General features: G+C 40.6%; 1 protein-coding gene across 1 annotated transcript; it reads right to left on the minus strand.

Moving 5' to 3' along the window:
- Nucleotides 1-12052: 12052 nt before the first annotated feature.
- LOC129630660 (40S ribosomal protein S26-like) lies at nucleotides 12053-12955 on the minus strand. Its single transcript, XM_055551162.1, has 2 exons — nucleotides 12908-12955; nucleotides 12053-12414 (listed from the first exon to the last, which is right to left on the minus strand). The coding sequence occupies exons 1-2, from the start codon at nucleotides 12953-12955 to the stop codon at nucleotides 12067-12069; spliced, it is 396 nt and encodes a 131-aa protein (XP_055407137.1). The 3' UTR covers nucleotides 12053-12066.
- Between the last annotated feature and the right edge of the window lie 223 nt (nucleotides 12956-13178).

Genomic DNA, 13178 nt, shown 5'->3' on the forward strand with positions numbered 1-13178 from the left:
AGTTTAAGTCCATGCTCTTCCCTGCTGTTATCACACTGACACATGGAGCTGGAGTTCTTAAATTAGAGACCTTTAGCATTTTAGGATCTTGGGGCCAGGACTGACAAGGCTATAATATTGATAAAATATCTAAATACTTCCTGGACTTCATGGTAAATAGCCACTGCCCTGAGGGTCTCCCCTACTGCTCCCATGTGGCCCTGGCCACCCCAGAATCCCCCAATCTCCCCAGAAAACAGCACCTAAAGAGTTAATGCTGGACTCAGCAATGAGCCTCCCTACCTTGCTCCTGCCATATATCAGGTGTCTATTCTTATTGAGCCTTGTTGGAACTATAATGCAACATTCCTGGGAGGAGGTGGGGTCTTCAGCTCAGAGAATTCACATCCAGTTAATCCAGCAAGGATATGGAGAAAGAGGGCAAAGATGGGGTAGTTTGGGGAGGGGGTGGGGGTGGGGGTCTTCTCAGTTAACATTTCTGAGCACTGGCCTCATTTGAACCTGCCTCTAGCACTTCCCAGGTTGCTCAGTGGTAAAGAATCTGCTTGCCAATGCATGAGACATGAGTTCGATCCCTGGGTCTGAAAGATCCCCTGCAGGGGGATATGGCAGCCCACTCCATTATTCTTGCCTGAGAAATTCCAAGCACAGAGAATCCTGGCCAACTCCAGTCCACGGGGTCACAAAGAGTCGGACGCAACTTACACAACTTAGCGACTGAATATGCGCTCACTAAAGCAAATACATACCACAGGCAGTAAGCCCTCAATCACCAGAAGAATTCTTTCTGGAATGATAGCCTAAGGTGAGAGACCATGTGCTCCACCTTCAATTAAACTTTTGTTATAATGTGATATGTTTCCTTTCAAGAATATGGGTTCATATAATCCATCATCCAATTTCATTACTTTCCCTGTGATGATCTCTAAAGGAAACCAGTGATGTTTCTATCAAAGGGTGTAGATCTGAGGTTGAGGAGGGTCAGTGGAATGGACTTAGCATCTACAGTTTTAGCCAATTGGGTTTTAATTGTTCCAGCTGGTTCCATTAACCCAAAAGACTGAGGAAAATCACCATGGAAATGCTCCATAGTTGGCCAAATCTTAAAATATTCTTAAACAATTTGTCCAGTAAAATGAGTTCCTCTATCACTATGTATGTTTTTTTTTAATGGCTATGTATTTCTGAGGGAAGAGGGTGCTTCCCTGGTGGCTCAGATGGTAAAGAATCTGCCCACAGTGCCGGAGACCCAGGTTCGATCCTTGGGTTGGGAAGATCCCCTGGAGGAGGAAATGGCAACCCACTCCAGTACTCTTGCCTGGAAAATTCCATGGACAGAGGAGCCTGGTAGGCTCCATGAGGTCACAAAGTCAGACATGACTGAGTGACTATCACATTTCTGAGGGGACTCCCCGAAAGAGGGTCACCCTTTTGAAAATGAGTTTCCCTACTGATTGTGCTGTGGGCTGTCTGCATGAGAATGCTTCAACCCAATGTGAAATACACAAATCATAACAAGAATGTGTTGATTACCTTGAGAGGGAGACATTTGTATAAAATCCAGCTGCCAAATTTCAAAGGGACCTGAGGGTAAAGGAAAATGTCCTTGAGAACCATACAATGGCTTCCATGAGTAACATTTTAGGCAAATAGTACATCTTTGAAGAATAAATCTTCTGAGCTGTTGTAAAGGATGCCTTCTGTTGGAGTTTTCTCTCTGGGACTTGGAAACGGCAAACCTGAAAGAACAACACTTGGACAGTCTCTACTGCTGCTGCTGCTAAGTCGCTTCAGTCGTGTCCGACTCTGTGCAACCCCATAGATGGCAGCCCACCAGGCTCCCCCGTCCCTAGGATCCTCCAGGCAAGAACATTGGAGTGGGTTGTCATTTCCTTCTCCAATGCATGAAAGTGAAAAGTGAAAGTGAGGTCGCTCAGTCGTGTCTGACTCTTAGCGACCCCATGGACTGCAGCCTACCAGGCTCCTCTGTCCATGGGATTTTCCAGGCAAGAGTACTGGAGTGGAGTGCCATTGCCTTCTCTGCTAGGACTGACAAGTTTATTTCTGCAGTCAAGTCTTCTTATAGGAGCAAGGAACAAAGAGCTTAGAGCATACGGCCAGCAGAACACGTACAAGGCTAGGATATAATCAGTAAAAGATACTAAAGGAACAGCGCATTCTTAACAACCCATGTATTTATCCATGATCCATTTCCTCAAGCAACGTCTTTAATGTTTAATTGTTAAATCTAGGCGCCGAGCATAGCCAAAGGCAGGAAGTGTTCTTCAGCAATCAGTACACAATGCCTGGGTACTTCTGGCTCTTTGCCATTTTCCCACGGACCTTCTCTTTTAAGGCTATTTTGCGCTGTGCCTCCCAACATATCCTCCTTTTGTTTTTAGTTTAAGCATGGCAGCTGTTAGTTGGACTCTGTCGTAGGAGGCATGGAGTCTTGAGTAGAGACATCTGTATAGAATTGTGTAGTGCCATACCAGATAGGGTTCCTACTGGAACAATAGATATTAGACCAAGAATGCCAGCAATAATCCATCCTATTATGCGCCTTGACCTCCTTAAGCCATATTTGAGCAAAACTGAGAGAAATACAGAGTCGGTCCATGGTTCTGTTAGGTTAACAGGAAGCCACAAATCGGATCTTTGCTTGACTATTGCAATGTTGACATAATGATATGAAATAGTATGGTTTAAACACGTATACAAGGCACATGCTGTACAGTTAACAATCTTAGCAGAAAGATCTATATCGAAGTTACCTACAATAAACATGTATGGGAGGTGCACACAAGATTGAGTATAACCTGTACTATCGTATAAAAAGGTATAGTTTTGAGGTTTTAAGGCTTTCACAGTCCCATACACATTGGCAAAGCGCCCAATGCAGCAGGAATCTTCCACACATGCCATTGCTCATTACGGTAGGGGTTCAGACGTTGACGTTTTCTCTTCGGCTCCTCTATGGTCATTGACGAGACGCTTCGTGTCAGCTACGTCACCTGTCAGGGAAGTCTGGTCTTGGGGTCCTTCTCGGTAACGGACATGGTGAAGTGGAACCCAGATTTCTTCTCCATCTGCAACGACAAGACCGTAACCTCTGCCTAGGAGTCGTAAGATTCCTGGCAACCATTGATTAAACTGCTTATACCATATTGGTGTGTTGGCTTCTAACAGTTTCTTACTGTTTTCCTCTGCAAAATGTCTGTTGCATGAGTATCAGAACTATCTTTTAGTAAATTTTAAAAATTTAAGGAATAAAGAGTTAAAGATAATAACAATTGAGGGTTCATAGGATAAGAAGTGTACCTCCTCTTCCATATTTCCCCTTTCTGTTTTAACAAATGAGTTTTAAGAGTACGATGGGTTCTTTTGATAATGGCTTGACCCTGGGGGTTGTAGGGTATCCCCGTGATGTGTATTATATTCCATTCCATTAGAAATGAACGAAACGAGTGAGAGGTAGATGCCGGCCCATTATCTGTTTTTAAGACCGAAGGTATTCCCATAACAGGGAAGGTGAGTGAAAGTGCAGAAATGGCATGTTTGCTGGATTCTGAAGAGACAGGCACTGTCCATATAAAACCTGAAAATGTATCAATTGAGATAAAAAGCAAAGAAAACTTTCCTAAGGAGCAATGAGTGAAGTCAGATTGCCAAAGGGAGTTAGGCTGTTGCCCACGAGGATTAACTCCTGAAACTGTGGTACATAAGTATAGAGGAGCGCAGACGTCACAGGATTTAATGATATGTCTCACTTCAGTGAGGGGAATATGGTATTTAGAGTGCAATCTTTTAGCATGTTCGTCCATAACAGATGTAAAGACAGGAGCTATGAACTTATCAACAGCATCATTCCCTGCTGCCAGGGGGCCAGGTAAACCTGAATAAGCACGTATATGTGCAATGAAGAAAGGTTCCGTATGTGATCGAATTAAGGCTTGAGTCTTTGAAAAAAATATATAATTCTTTATCCAGGTTGTATAGAAAGGCGGTAACAAAACTGGGGAAAAGGGAAGCAAGGTATTTGGAATCAGTATATACATCGAAGGATAATGGTTGAAGAGACAAAAGAGCATATAAAGCATACAATTCAACTCTTTGTACTGAAGAATAGGTAGTGGGTAATTTCTCTTTGATATCAGGGCCGATAATCCCAGCTATGCCTTTCTTGTTGCCATCAATGAAATAGGTAGGTGCATTTGAAATAGGCTGGGAGGAAATTATATTAGTTACTATAAATTTAGTAAATTGTAGGAAGTCCCATAATTTTCCTTTTGGCAAATGGAATGAGATAACGTTCTGAAAGTCACTTAATGCTATTTGCATGGTCATGTTATACTGTAAGGCAATTTGTAATTCCTTTTTTGTCAAAGGGACATGTATTGCATATGGATCAAATCCAGTTAAGGTTTGTATATGGCTCCTTCTTGATACAATTATTTGCCCTATTTTCTTAATGTATGATACAATTTTCTTTGACTGCTTAGTATGTAGATATACCCATTCTACCGGGCTGTTTTGAGCTATGATTGCAGTAGGCGAATGTTTGGTGGGAAATATATATAAATAGACCAGTTGGGTATGGTCCAGCCGAGTTGAGAAAGATTGTTGAAAGTGTTTTTCAACAAATTTTAATTCTTCTTTCGCTTTTTTGTTAGCTGTCTAGGACTATTAGGGTCAGGAGGTCCCTCTAAAATTTTAAATACATTTTGTAATGCATAGGTGGGAATGCCAATAGATGACTGAAGCCAATTAATATCTCCTATCAATTTTTGAAAAACGTTTAATGTGTGTAGAGAATGCACAGAGATTTGAGTTTTTTGAGGTTTTATCTTAGACCCTTCCATAACATGTCCTAGGTAATTAAAGGGTGCTTTTAATTGACTTTTATCTGGAGCAACAAGTAGGCCATGATTTTGAAGAGTGGTGGTGACTTCGTCATATAACTGTTGTAAACAAAGTTCAGATTCCATGGAAAGGAGTATGTAATCCATATAATGAATTATGAAGGCAGCAGGATATTTATCGCTACTGGGTTGTAATAAAAATAGATATGAGATATTGGCAAATGGTAGGAGAGTTCATCATCTCCTGAGGTAAAACCTTCCATTGAAATCTTTTAACAGGAGCCATGTGATTTATAGAGGGAACTGAAAAAGCAAAACATTTTCTATCTTTAGGATGCAAAGGTATAGTAAAAAAGCAGTCTTGTAAATCAATAATAATTATAGATTAGCCTTTCGGTACCATGGAAGGGGAGGGCAATCCAGGTTGTAATGGCCCCATAGAAATCATAGTATTATTAACATTTCTTAAATCTATCAACATCCGCCATTTTCCTGATTTCTTTTTTATTACAAAAACAGGAGAATTCCATGGGGAAAATGAAGGCTTTATATGATTTTTCTGTAATTGCTCATTCATTAATTGTGTGAGAGCTGCCAACTTTTCTTTAGTCAGGGGCCATTGAGGTATCCATACTGGGGCATCAGATTCTCAATCGAGAGGCAGCAGTGTTAACTCAATGGCCCCCATCAAAAAAGGCTCATTTAGAGAAATTGTGGCTTTCATTTGTTCGAGAAAATCCCTTCCTCATAAATTAATAGGGATATTGGTAATATATGGTTTGATATAAGCTACAATTTGATTAGGACCACAAGTTTGTAAATAGGATGTATCGATGAAAGTTTGTGTGGCATCGGCCTTATTTATCCCCAGTAGTCTGGAAGGAGCCATTGTCTTACCCCATTCAAGGGGCCATTCTTCAGTTCTAATAATGGAAATGTCAGCTCCTGTATCCAACATACCTGTGAAATTTTTTCCCTGTATCTTTAGAGTAAGCACAGGCTTTTGATGTTCCTTTAATAAGGTAGATAGTGCGGTGGTAAGATTGGTGCTATCAAAATCTCCCTGCCTAATTTTATCAGATGCCCTCATTGGTTTGACACAGGGCAAAAGTAATAATTGTGCAAAGTTTTCCCCTTTTTGTAGATATACATTTCTTAATTTTATGACATTCACCATGACATGTATCTCTCCTTCATAATCTTCATCCACAACTCCAGTCAATACTACTGAACCTTTCATTGTACAGCTGCTACATCCCAAAATTAATCCAACTGTTCCAGGTGGGATCGGACCATAATATCCAGTGGGGGTTTTATGAGGATTGTATAATTCTATTAGTTCCATGTCATAATGACTAGGTATATCAATGCAAGCACTCTTAGATGTAGCTGCTTGCAGTGTCATAATGTTGGGTCCTCCTTTTGTAGTGGGGCTAGAGGATAGCCCCTTTATTAGTTTCCCTGTTGTTTTTGTTGTGCCTCTGGTGTCAATGCATTTCCATCCTTATCGAATTTGGAACAACACTCATTCAACCAATGGAATCCCCTTTTACATTTTGGGCAAACTCCCAGGGGACTTTTTTTATTAGAAGTAAGATTATTTTTAGCTGTTTGCACTGGCATGTGGCATTGTTTTTTCATATAGTTGGCCTTCTTGCAGTTAAAACATTTAGCATTAGCAGCCTTTTGCATATTAAAAGTTTCTAGTGCCGTTAATTTTGTTCTATGGGACATAGATTTGATATCTCTATAAGCTTTCAGATATTCCATAAGAGAACTAGTTTCTTGAATTGGCCTAAGCATGGATTGACATTCTTCATTAGCATTTTCAAAGGCAAGTTGCTTTAAAATAATATTTTGTAAGGTTTCATCTTTGATAGATTTTTTTGATGGCATCCTTTAATTTTTCTATAAATTGGGTATATTCTTCTTCATGTCCCTGGGTAATCTTGACAAATGAACCATCAGAGTTAACATTATCAACCTTTGCCCATGCTCTGCAAGAAATTTCTCTAATGAAATGCAACATCTGAGGGGAAATATTAGCTATTTGCGCAGTCATATCGGCCATGGTTCCCATTCCAGTAAGTATATCATAAGTTAAATTGGCAGGGTTACCATGAGATTGCTGGTCAATTATCATTTGTTGGGCTTCTTTGTTAACCCATATTTGCCATTGAAGTAATTGTTGAGGATTTAGAATCATCTTTGCTACTTGAAAAAAAAATCATATGGCATCCAATGATCAGCCCATCCTCTGAGGAATTCTACACAGTAAGGAGAAGTAGGTCCATACAGAGTGCATGCTTTCTTAAAGCTGGACAACATGCCAAAATCTAGACCAGCCCAAGCATTCTGGCCTTGGGCAGGCTGATCAAACCGTATTGGGAAAGCGAAAGCGCAAGCAGGTATCTCCCGAGGAGGAGTGAAATGATTAGTACGAGCAAAGTTAGCGACTGCTATCACAGGCGGAGCAGAAGGAAAAACCTCAGATTTGGGCTGTTCATTGAATGAAATGACCTCCGCTCTAAGTGGCTTCAGTTTTGACACATCCTGTATACATACGTCTCCAAGCTGTTTTTCCAGGGATTGTGTCTAATTAAGCATAACATTCTTATATTTCAAAGCACCTTGCATATCTTGTTCCTTAAGCTCATATTCATGTAAAGACTGAACAGTTTCTACTTCCAAATCAACATTATGCCCTTCAGTTTGTTCTATGACAGCCCGTTTGAGTGACCATGTAACCCACCATTGAGGGGGAATATGGACTCCTTGCCGATATGCTCGCAAAACATTATTCTTAACCCTTTTCCATATGTCTAGATTGAGCGTCCCCTCCTCTGGGAACCACAGATTATGTTCCAGTAAAATATGATAGCAATCATTCAACTGATCTCTTGAAACATTAATACCATTTTGTTTCAGAAAGTGGTGCATTATAGAAATGAAAGGAATCTTACTGCTATGTTGTCCCATCCTGCTTACCTCTTTCTGCAGGGCTCACCACTTTGTTCAGTCTTCCGTCAAGTCCCTGTTCTTGGCGCCACTTGTTGGAATTTTCTCTCCCGGGACTTGGAAATGGTGAACCTGAAAGAACAACACTTGGACAGTCTATACTAGGACTGACAAGTTTATTTCTGCAGTCAAGTCTTTTTATAGGAGCAAGGAACAAAGAGCTTAGAGCATACGGCCAGCAGAAGACGTACAAGGCTAGGATATAATCAGTAAAAGATACTTCAAGGAATAGCGCATTCTTAATGACCCGTGTATTTATCCATGACCCATTTTCTCAAGCAACATCTTTAATGTTTACTTGTTAAATCTAGGTGCCAAGCATAGCCAAAGGCAGGAAGTGTTCTTCAGCAATCAGTACACAATGCCTGGGTACTTCTGGCTTTTTGCCATTTTCCCACGGACCTTCTCCTTCAAGGCTATTTTGCACTGTGCCTCCCAACAGCCTTCCAAAATTATTGTTTACCCCATAATACCATCTTGTCTGGGTTCCAATGAGCTAGCTCATAAATATATTATAAAATAAAGTATTGAGCTCCAGATGGAAGGATAGGCTTCCTGTTTGGTCCTATCCAAAGCTCTTCGTTGGGATCAAATCTCCTTTTTTGACTCCCAGGAGTCTTTTTCTTTTCTTGTGCCATGCCACCAGAATACGTGTGTGCCAGGGCAGGGTGGAGGGTAGTGGCACAAGAAATTCTGGAGGGATTTTGGAGGGATCCCACCAGAAGGGATCAGGTAGAGAGAAAAAGATAAATGTTTTGGGAATTCTCTGCTGGTCCAGTGGTTAGGACTTGGCACTTTTACTGCCTGGATTCAGGTTTGATCTCCGGTTAGGGCTTCCCTGATAGCTCAGTTGGTCAAGAATCCTCCTGCAATGCAGGAGACCCTGGTTCGATTCCTGGGTTGGGAAGATCACCTGGAGAAGGGAAAGGGTACCCACTCCAGTATTCTTGGGCTTCCCTTGTGGTTCAGTTGGTAAAGAATCTGCCTGCAATGCAGGAGAACTGGGTTGGGAAGATCCCCTGAAGAACGGAAAGGCTACCCACTCCAGTATTCTTTGTTTGTTTTTGTTTTTTTTCCCACTCCAGTATTCTTGCCTGGAGAATTCCATGGACTGTATAGTCCATAGGGTCACAAAGAGTAGGACATGCCTGAGCGACTTTCACTTTCAGGAAACTAAGACCCTGAAAGCCATGCAGCAAAAAAAAAAAATAAATGTTTCATCTTTATTTACAAAGATATAGAATGTCTGTAAGTTGTAGTTACCTCGAGAGGAAAGATTCCTTATGTCTGGAAAACAAAGATTAAAAAAATTATAATCATTCCTCAGTCCATTCAGTCTTAGGTAACTAATTCTTGATCTTTGGCTAGTAGTTTTATGAAGCCATTGGTTTCTATATTAGAGTTCTGTAAATTCTTACCCAGCTCAAAGGTATGGTCTGAAAGTTTATCAGCAGTTTGTTCTTGTCAAAAAGTCCTTTCTATGAACTTTCTTGAAGATGTAGCATTTTTGCAAAAGCATGAGAGTAAAATGTTAACTGTCTGTAAATGACAAAAGACTTAAAATAGCATGGTAAAGATCTGACTATAATGTAATTGACAAAGAAAATTTGGTTATTTCTATGATACACATTTTAACATAATAACTAGAATTATGAATGATGACATTAATACTAACATATAACAGATTTTAGGAATTTCATATAATTTTAGAACACACATTATTAACATTTACCTATGCAATATGACCTAAGCAGGTTATCACTTATTTGACAATGGTTCCCATGTAATTTTATGTACCAAATAAGCCAATTAATTTAATATCTCTCTGAGATGTTTCAGGGGCCCTCTGAAAATCTCAAGGTTACTTAGATAATAAAGGAATTTCATTTAGAATTTTATTTGAGAATTTATTTGATGGATATATCAAAAGATTTTAAAACACTTGGTCAAGTTGAATCATAGTCACTGTGAAACAATGCTTATTTGCTTAACCAACGTGACAATCAGTTCAGTCCAGTTCAGTCGCTCAGTCATGTCTGACTCTTTGCAACCCCATGGGCTGCAGCACACCAGGTTTCTCTGTCCTTCGGTATCTCCCAGAGTTTGCCTGAACTCACTGTTGAGTCAGTGATGCAATCCAACCATCTCATCCTCTGTTGCCCCCTTCTCCTCCTGCCTTCAATCTTTCCCAGCATCAGGGTCTTTTCCAATGAGTCGGCTCTTCACATCAGGCGGTCAGAGTATTGGAGCTAGCTTCAGTTTTAGTATCAGTCCCTCCAATGAATATTCAGGACTGATCTCCTTTAGGATGGACTAGTTAGATCTCCTTGCAGTCCAAGGGACTCTCAAAAGTCTTCTCCAACACCACAGTTCAAAAGCATCAGTTCTTCGGCAAACATGACAATAAAATATTTTAAAAAGCAAATACAGGAAGTTACAACAGATTACTTAAAAGGTTAAAAAAACAACAACTTCACAATCTGTTATCAAAAGCAGATCAGTATTCAAGAAAACTTTGTCCTCTTAACAGAGCGAAAAGACAAAGTTTAATTTTGCATTAGCTTACTCATTAACTTAAATTCGTTTTCATCTTAGCCAGTCCTGGCCACGCTTAAAATTCCTTTCTAAAGATTCCTTTTTTCTCACAAAAACAAACCTTTTACATCTTTCTATGTCCATTGTAGTTTATCCTTTATTTTCTTTCTCATTTAGAAATAACCAGCTTTAGGACAAAATTACTTTCTTTCCCTTAACAAATTCCATTTCCATTCTTTGTACTTTTTTTTGGTCTTACACACGAAGATGTTTTCTTTATTAACTTTGTAGTAATTTTAATTGTATATGTTAATTAGAATCCTTGACCTTTAAGATACTTAAATTCTAGTGCAAATTAAGAAGTAAGCAATTTTACATTAAGAAGTAAGCTAATTTTACTTTCAGTTCAGTTCAGTTCAGTTCAGTCGCTCAGTCGTGTCCGACTCTTTGCGACCCCATGAATCGCAGCACGCCAGGACTCCCTGTCCATCACCAACCCCAGACTTCACTCAGACTCACGTCCATCGAGTCAGTGATGCCCTCCAGCCATCTCATCCTCTGTCGTCCCCTTCTCCTCCTGCCCCCAATCCCTCCCAGCATCAGAGTCTTTTCCAATGAGCCAACTCTTCGCATGAGGTGGCCAAAGTACTGCAGTTTCAGCTTTAGCATCATTCCTTCCGAAGAAATTCCAGGGCTGATATCCTTCAGAATGGACTGGTTGGATCTCCTTGCAGTCCAAGGGACTCTCGAGAGTCTTCTCCAACACCACAGTTCAAAAGCATCAATTCTTCGGCGCTCAGCCTTCTTCACAGTCCAACTCTCACATCCATACATGACCACTGGAAAAACCATAGCCTTGACTAGACGGACCTTTGTTGGCAAAGTAAGTCTCTGCTTTTGAATATGCTATCTAGGTTGGTCATAACTTTCCTTCCAAGGAGCAAGCATCTTTTAATTTCATGGCTGCAGTCACCATCTGCAATGATTTTGGAGCCCAGAAAAATAAAGTCTGACACTGTTTCCACTGTTTCCCCATCTATTTCCCATGATGTGATGGGACCGGATGCCATGATCTTCGTTTTCTGAATGTTGAGTTTTAAGCCAACTTTTTCACTCTCCACTTTCACTTTCATCAAGAGGCTTTTGAGTTCCTCTTCACTTTCTGCCGTAAGGGTGGTGTCATCTGCATATCTAAGGTTATTGATATTTCTCCCCACAATCTTGATTTCAGCTTGTGTTTCTTCATTAGCATTCTGTAAAGTGGCGAACTCATAAATACCATTTACAGCTTCCTAAAACATGTGCTTTCTTATAGAAACTTTCTCAGTGTGGCACCAAGTATATTTACCAGTAGTCCTAAATATCTTCATTTTCTCTGTAAAAAGAATCCCTCGCTCTGCTAGCTTCCTCCCCATTTTTAAGACACCAACTTAAGCCATTTGCCAGGCTGAATTAATCAAACACAGATGCCCTAATTCCTCGCCCCCACCCCTAAGCTATGCAAACTGGGGAGACCAAAGACAGAAATAAGATGTTACAAACCCCACTCCATCTGGCAACATATATTCAACATGCTACATAAAGTATAATTTCTATTTTATTGTCTTTTCAGAGAAACCAGTATTTCTTCAGTCTTTAAGGACTTGGATCCTTACATGGGCTTTGGTGGAGGACGTGGGGCAGCACCCGAGGGTCTAAATCGGGGTGGAGGTGTTCGGTCCTTCCGGGCTTCTGGAGAGCAATTCCTGACAACCTTGCTGTGAATGGCACAACTCACGCAGCAATGTAGTTTCACATACAGCTTGGGAAGCACATAGGTGTCGCAAACACTCGCTTCAGAAATGTCCCTGACAGCTGCGGCCTCTACGATGTTCTGAATGACCAATTTCTTAATGGCCTTATCCTTGGGCACGCATCGGGCACAGTTGGTGCAGTGAATAGGCTGCACGTGGCCACGGCCCTCTTTGGCACAACCGTTGTTCCTTCTTTTCTTGGTCTTCTTGGAAGCGCAGAGCCGAGAGAGTGAGAACAAGGTCTTTAATGGGAGAAGGAAGTTCTTGAAGTAGTATTTGTAATACCTTCTTGTTCTTTGTTTAATTCATCCCTCAAGGGATTATCAACTACAAATTGGCACTTGCCAAGGACATTAGCCATCTGCCTCTGCAAAGATTGAATCCTGTGCTGCTGCAGCTGTTGACATTTGACGCACTTTGAAATGAGTTCAGTGTGTGGAGGATGAGGCACTCTATGCTCCAGGGAAGCTGGTGGAACAAATCTTTACGTAGTTTGATGTTTTTAGGAGCTCATCTCATTATCCCAATCTTTGCATCTTCTCATATCTAACGAAGCACCAGATCCCTTCATGGTGACGTCAGCTCCTTGTGACTAGCAGAAAACCTTTTGTAAAATAAGTGCTTGATTGCATTGAACTCCCCTTTCACCAAAATCATATATATTGACCTTCTCCCACTACCTCTTTGGAACTACTATACTTTCTCAGAGCTATTTGGGATGCAGTCCTCCAGGGCTGCAGTCCTCATTTTGCCCCAAATAAAACTTAACTCACAATTCTCACATTGTGCATCTTTTTCACTCAGCAGGATCATCTTCCTGTCCAGTCTTCTTATTTTGACTAATCAAATACTTTACATCCAAAATTTTATACTTTACCAAAAGACTGTGCAGATCCTCTGGAATTTTACTAAAATTTTTGCACTTACTTTTATGTCAATTAAATAGAGGTCTTTTACAAATTAGTTTTGG

The sequence above is a fragment of the Bubalus kerabau genome, chromosome 17 (genome assembly GCF_029407905.1).
Source record: "Bubalus kerabau isolate K-KA32 ecotype Philippines breed swamp buffalo chromosome 17, PCC_UOA_SB_1v2, whole genome shotgun sequence".
Classification (NCBI taxonomy): Eukaryota; Metazoa; Chordata; class Mammalia; order Artiodactyla; family Bovidae; genus Bubalus; species Bubalus kerabau.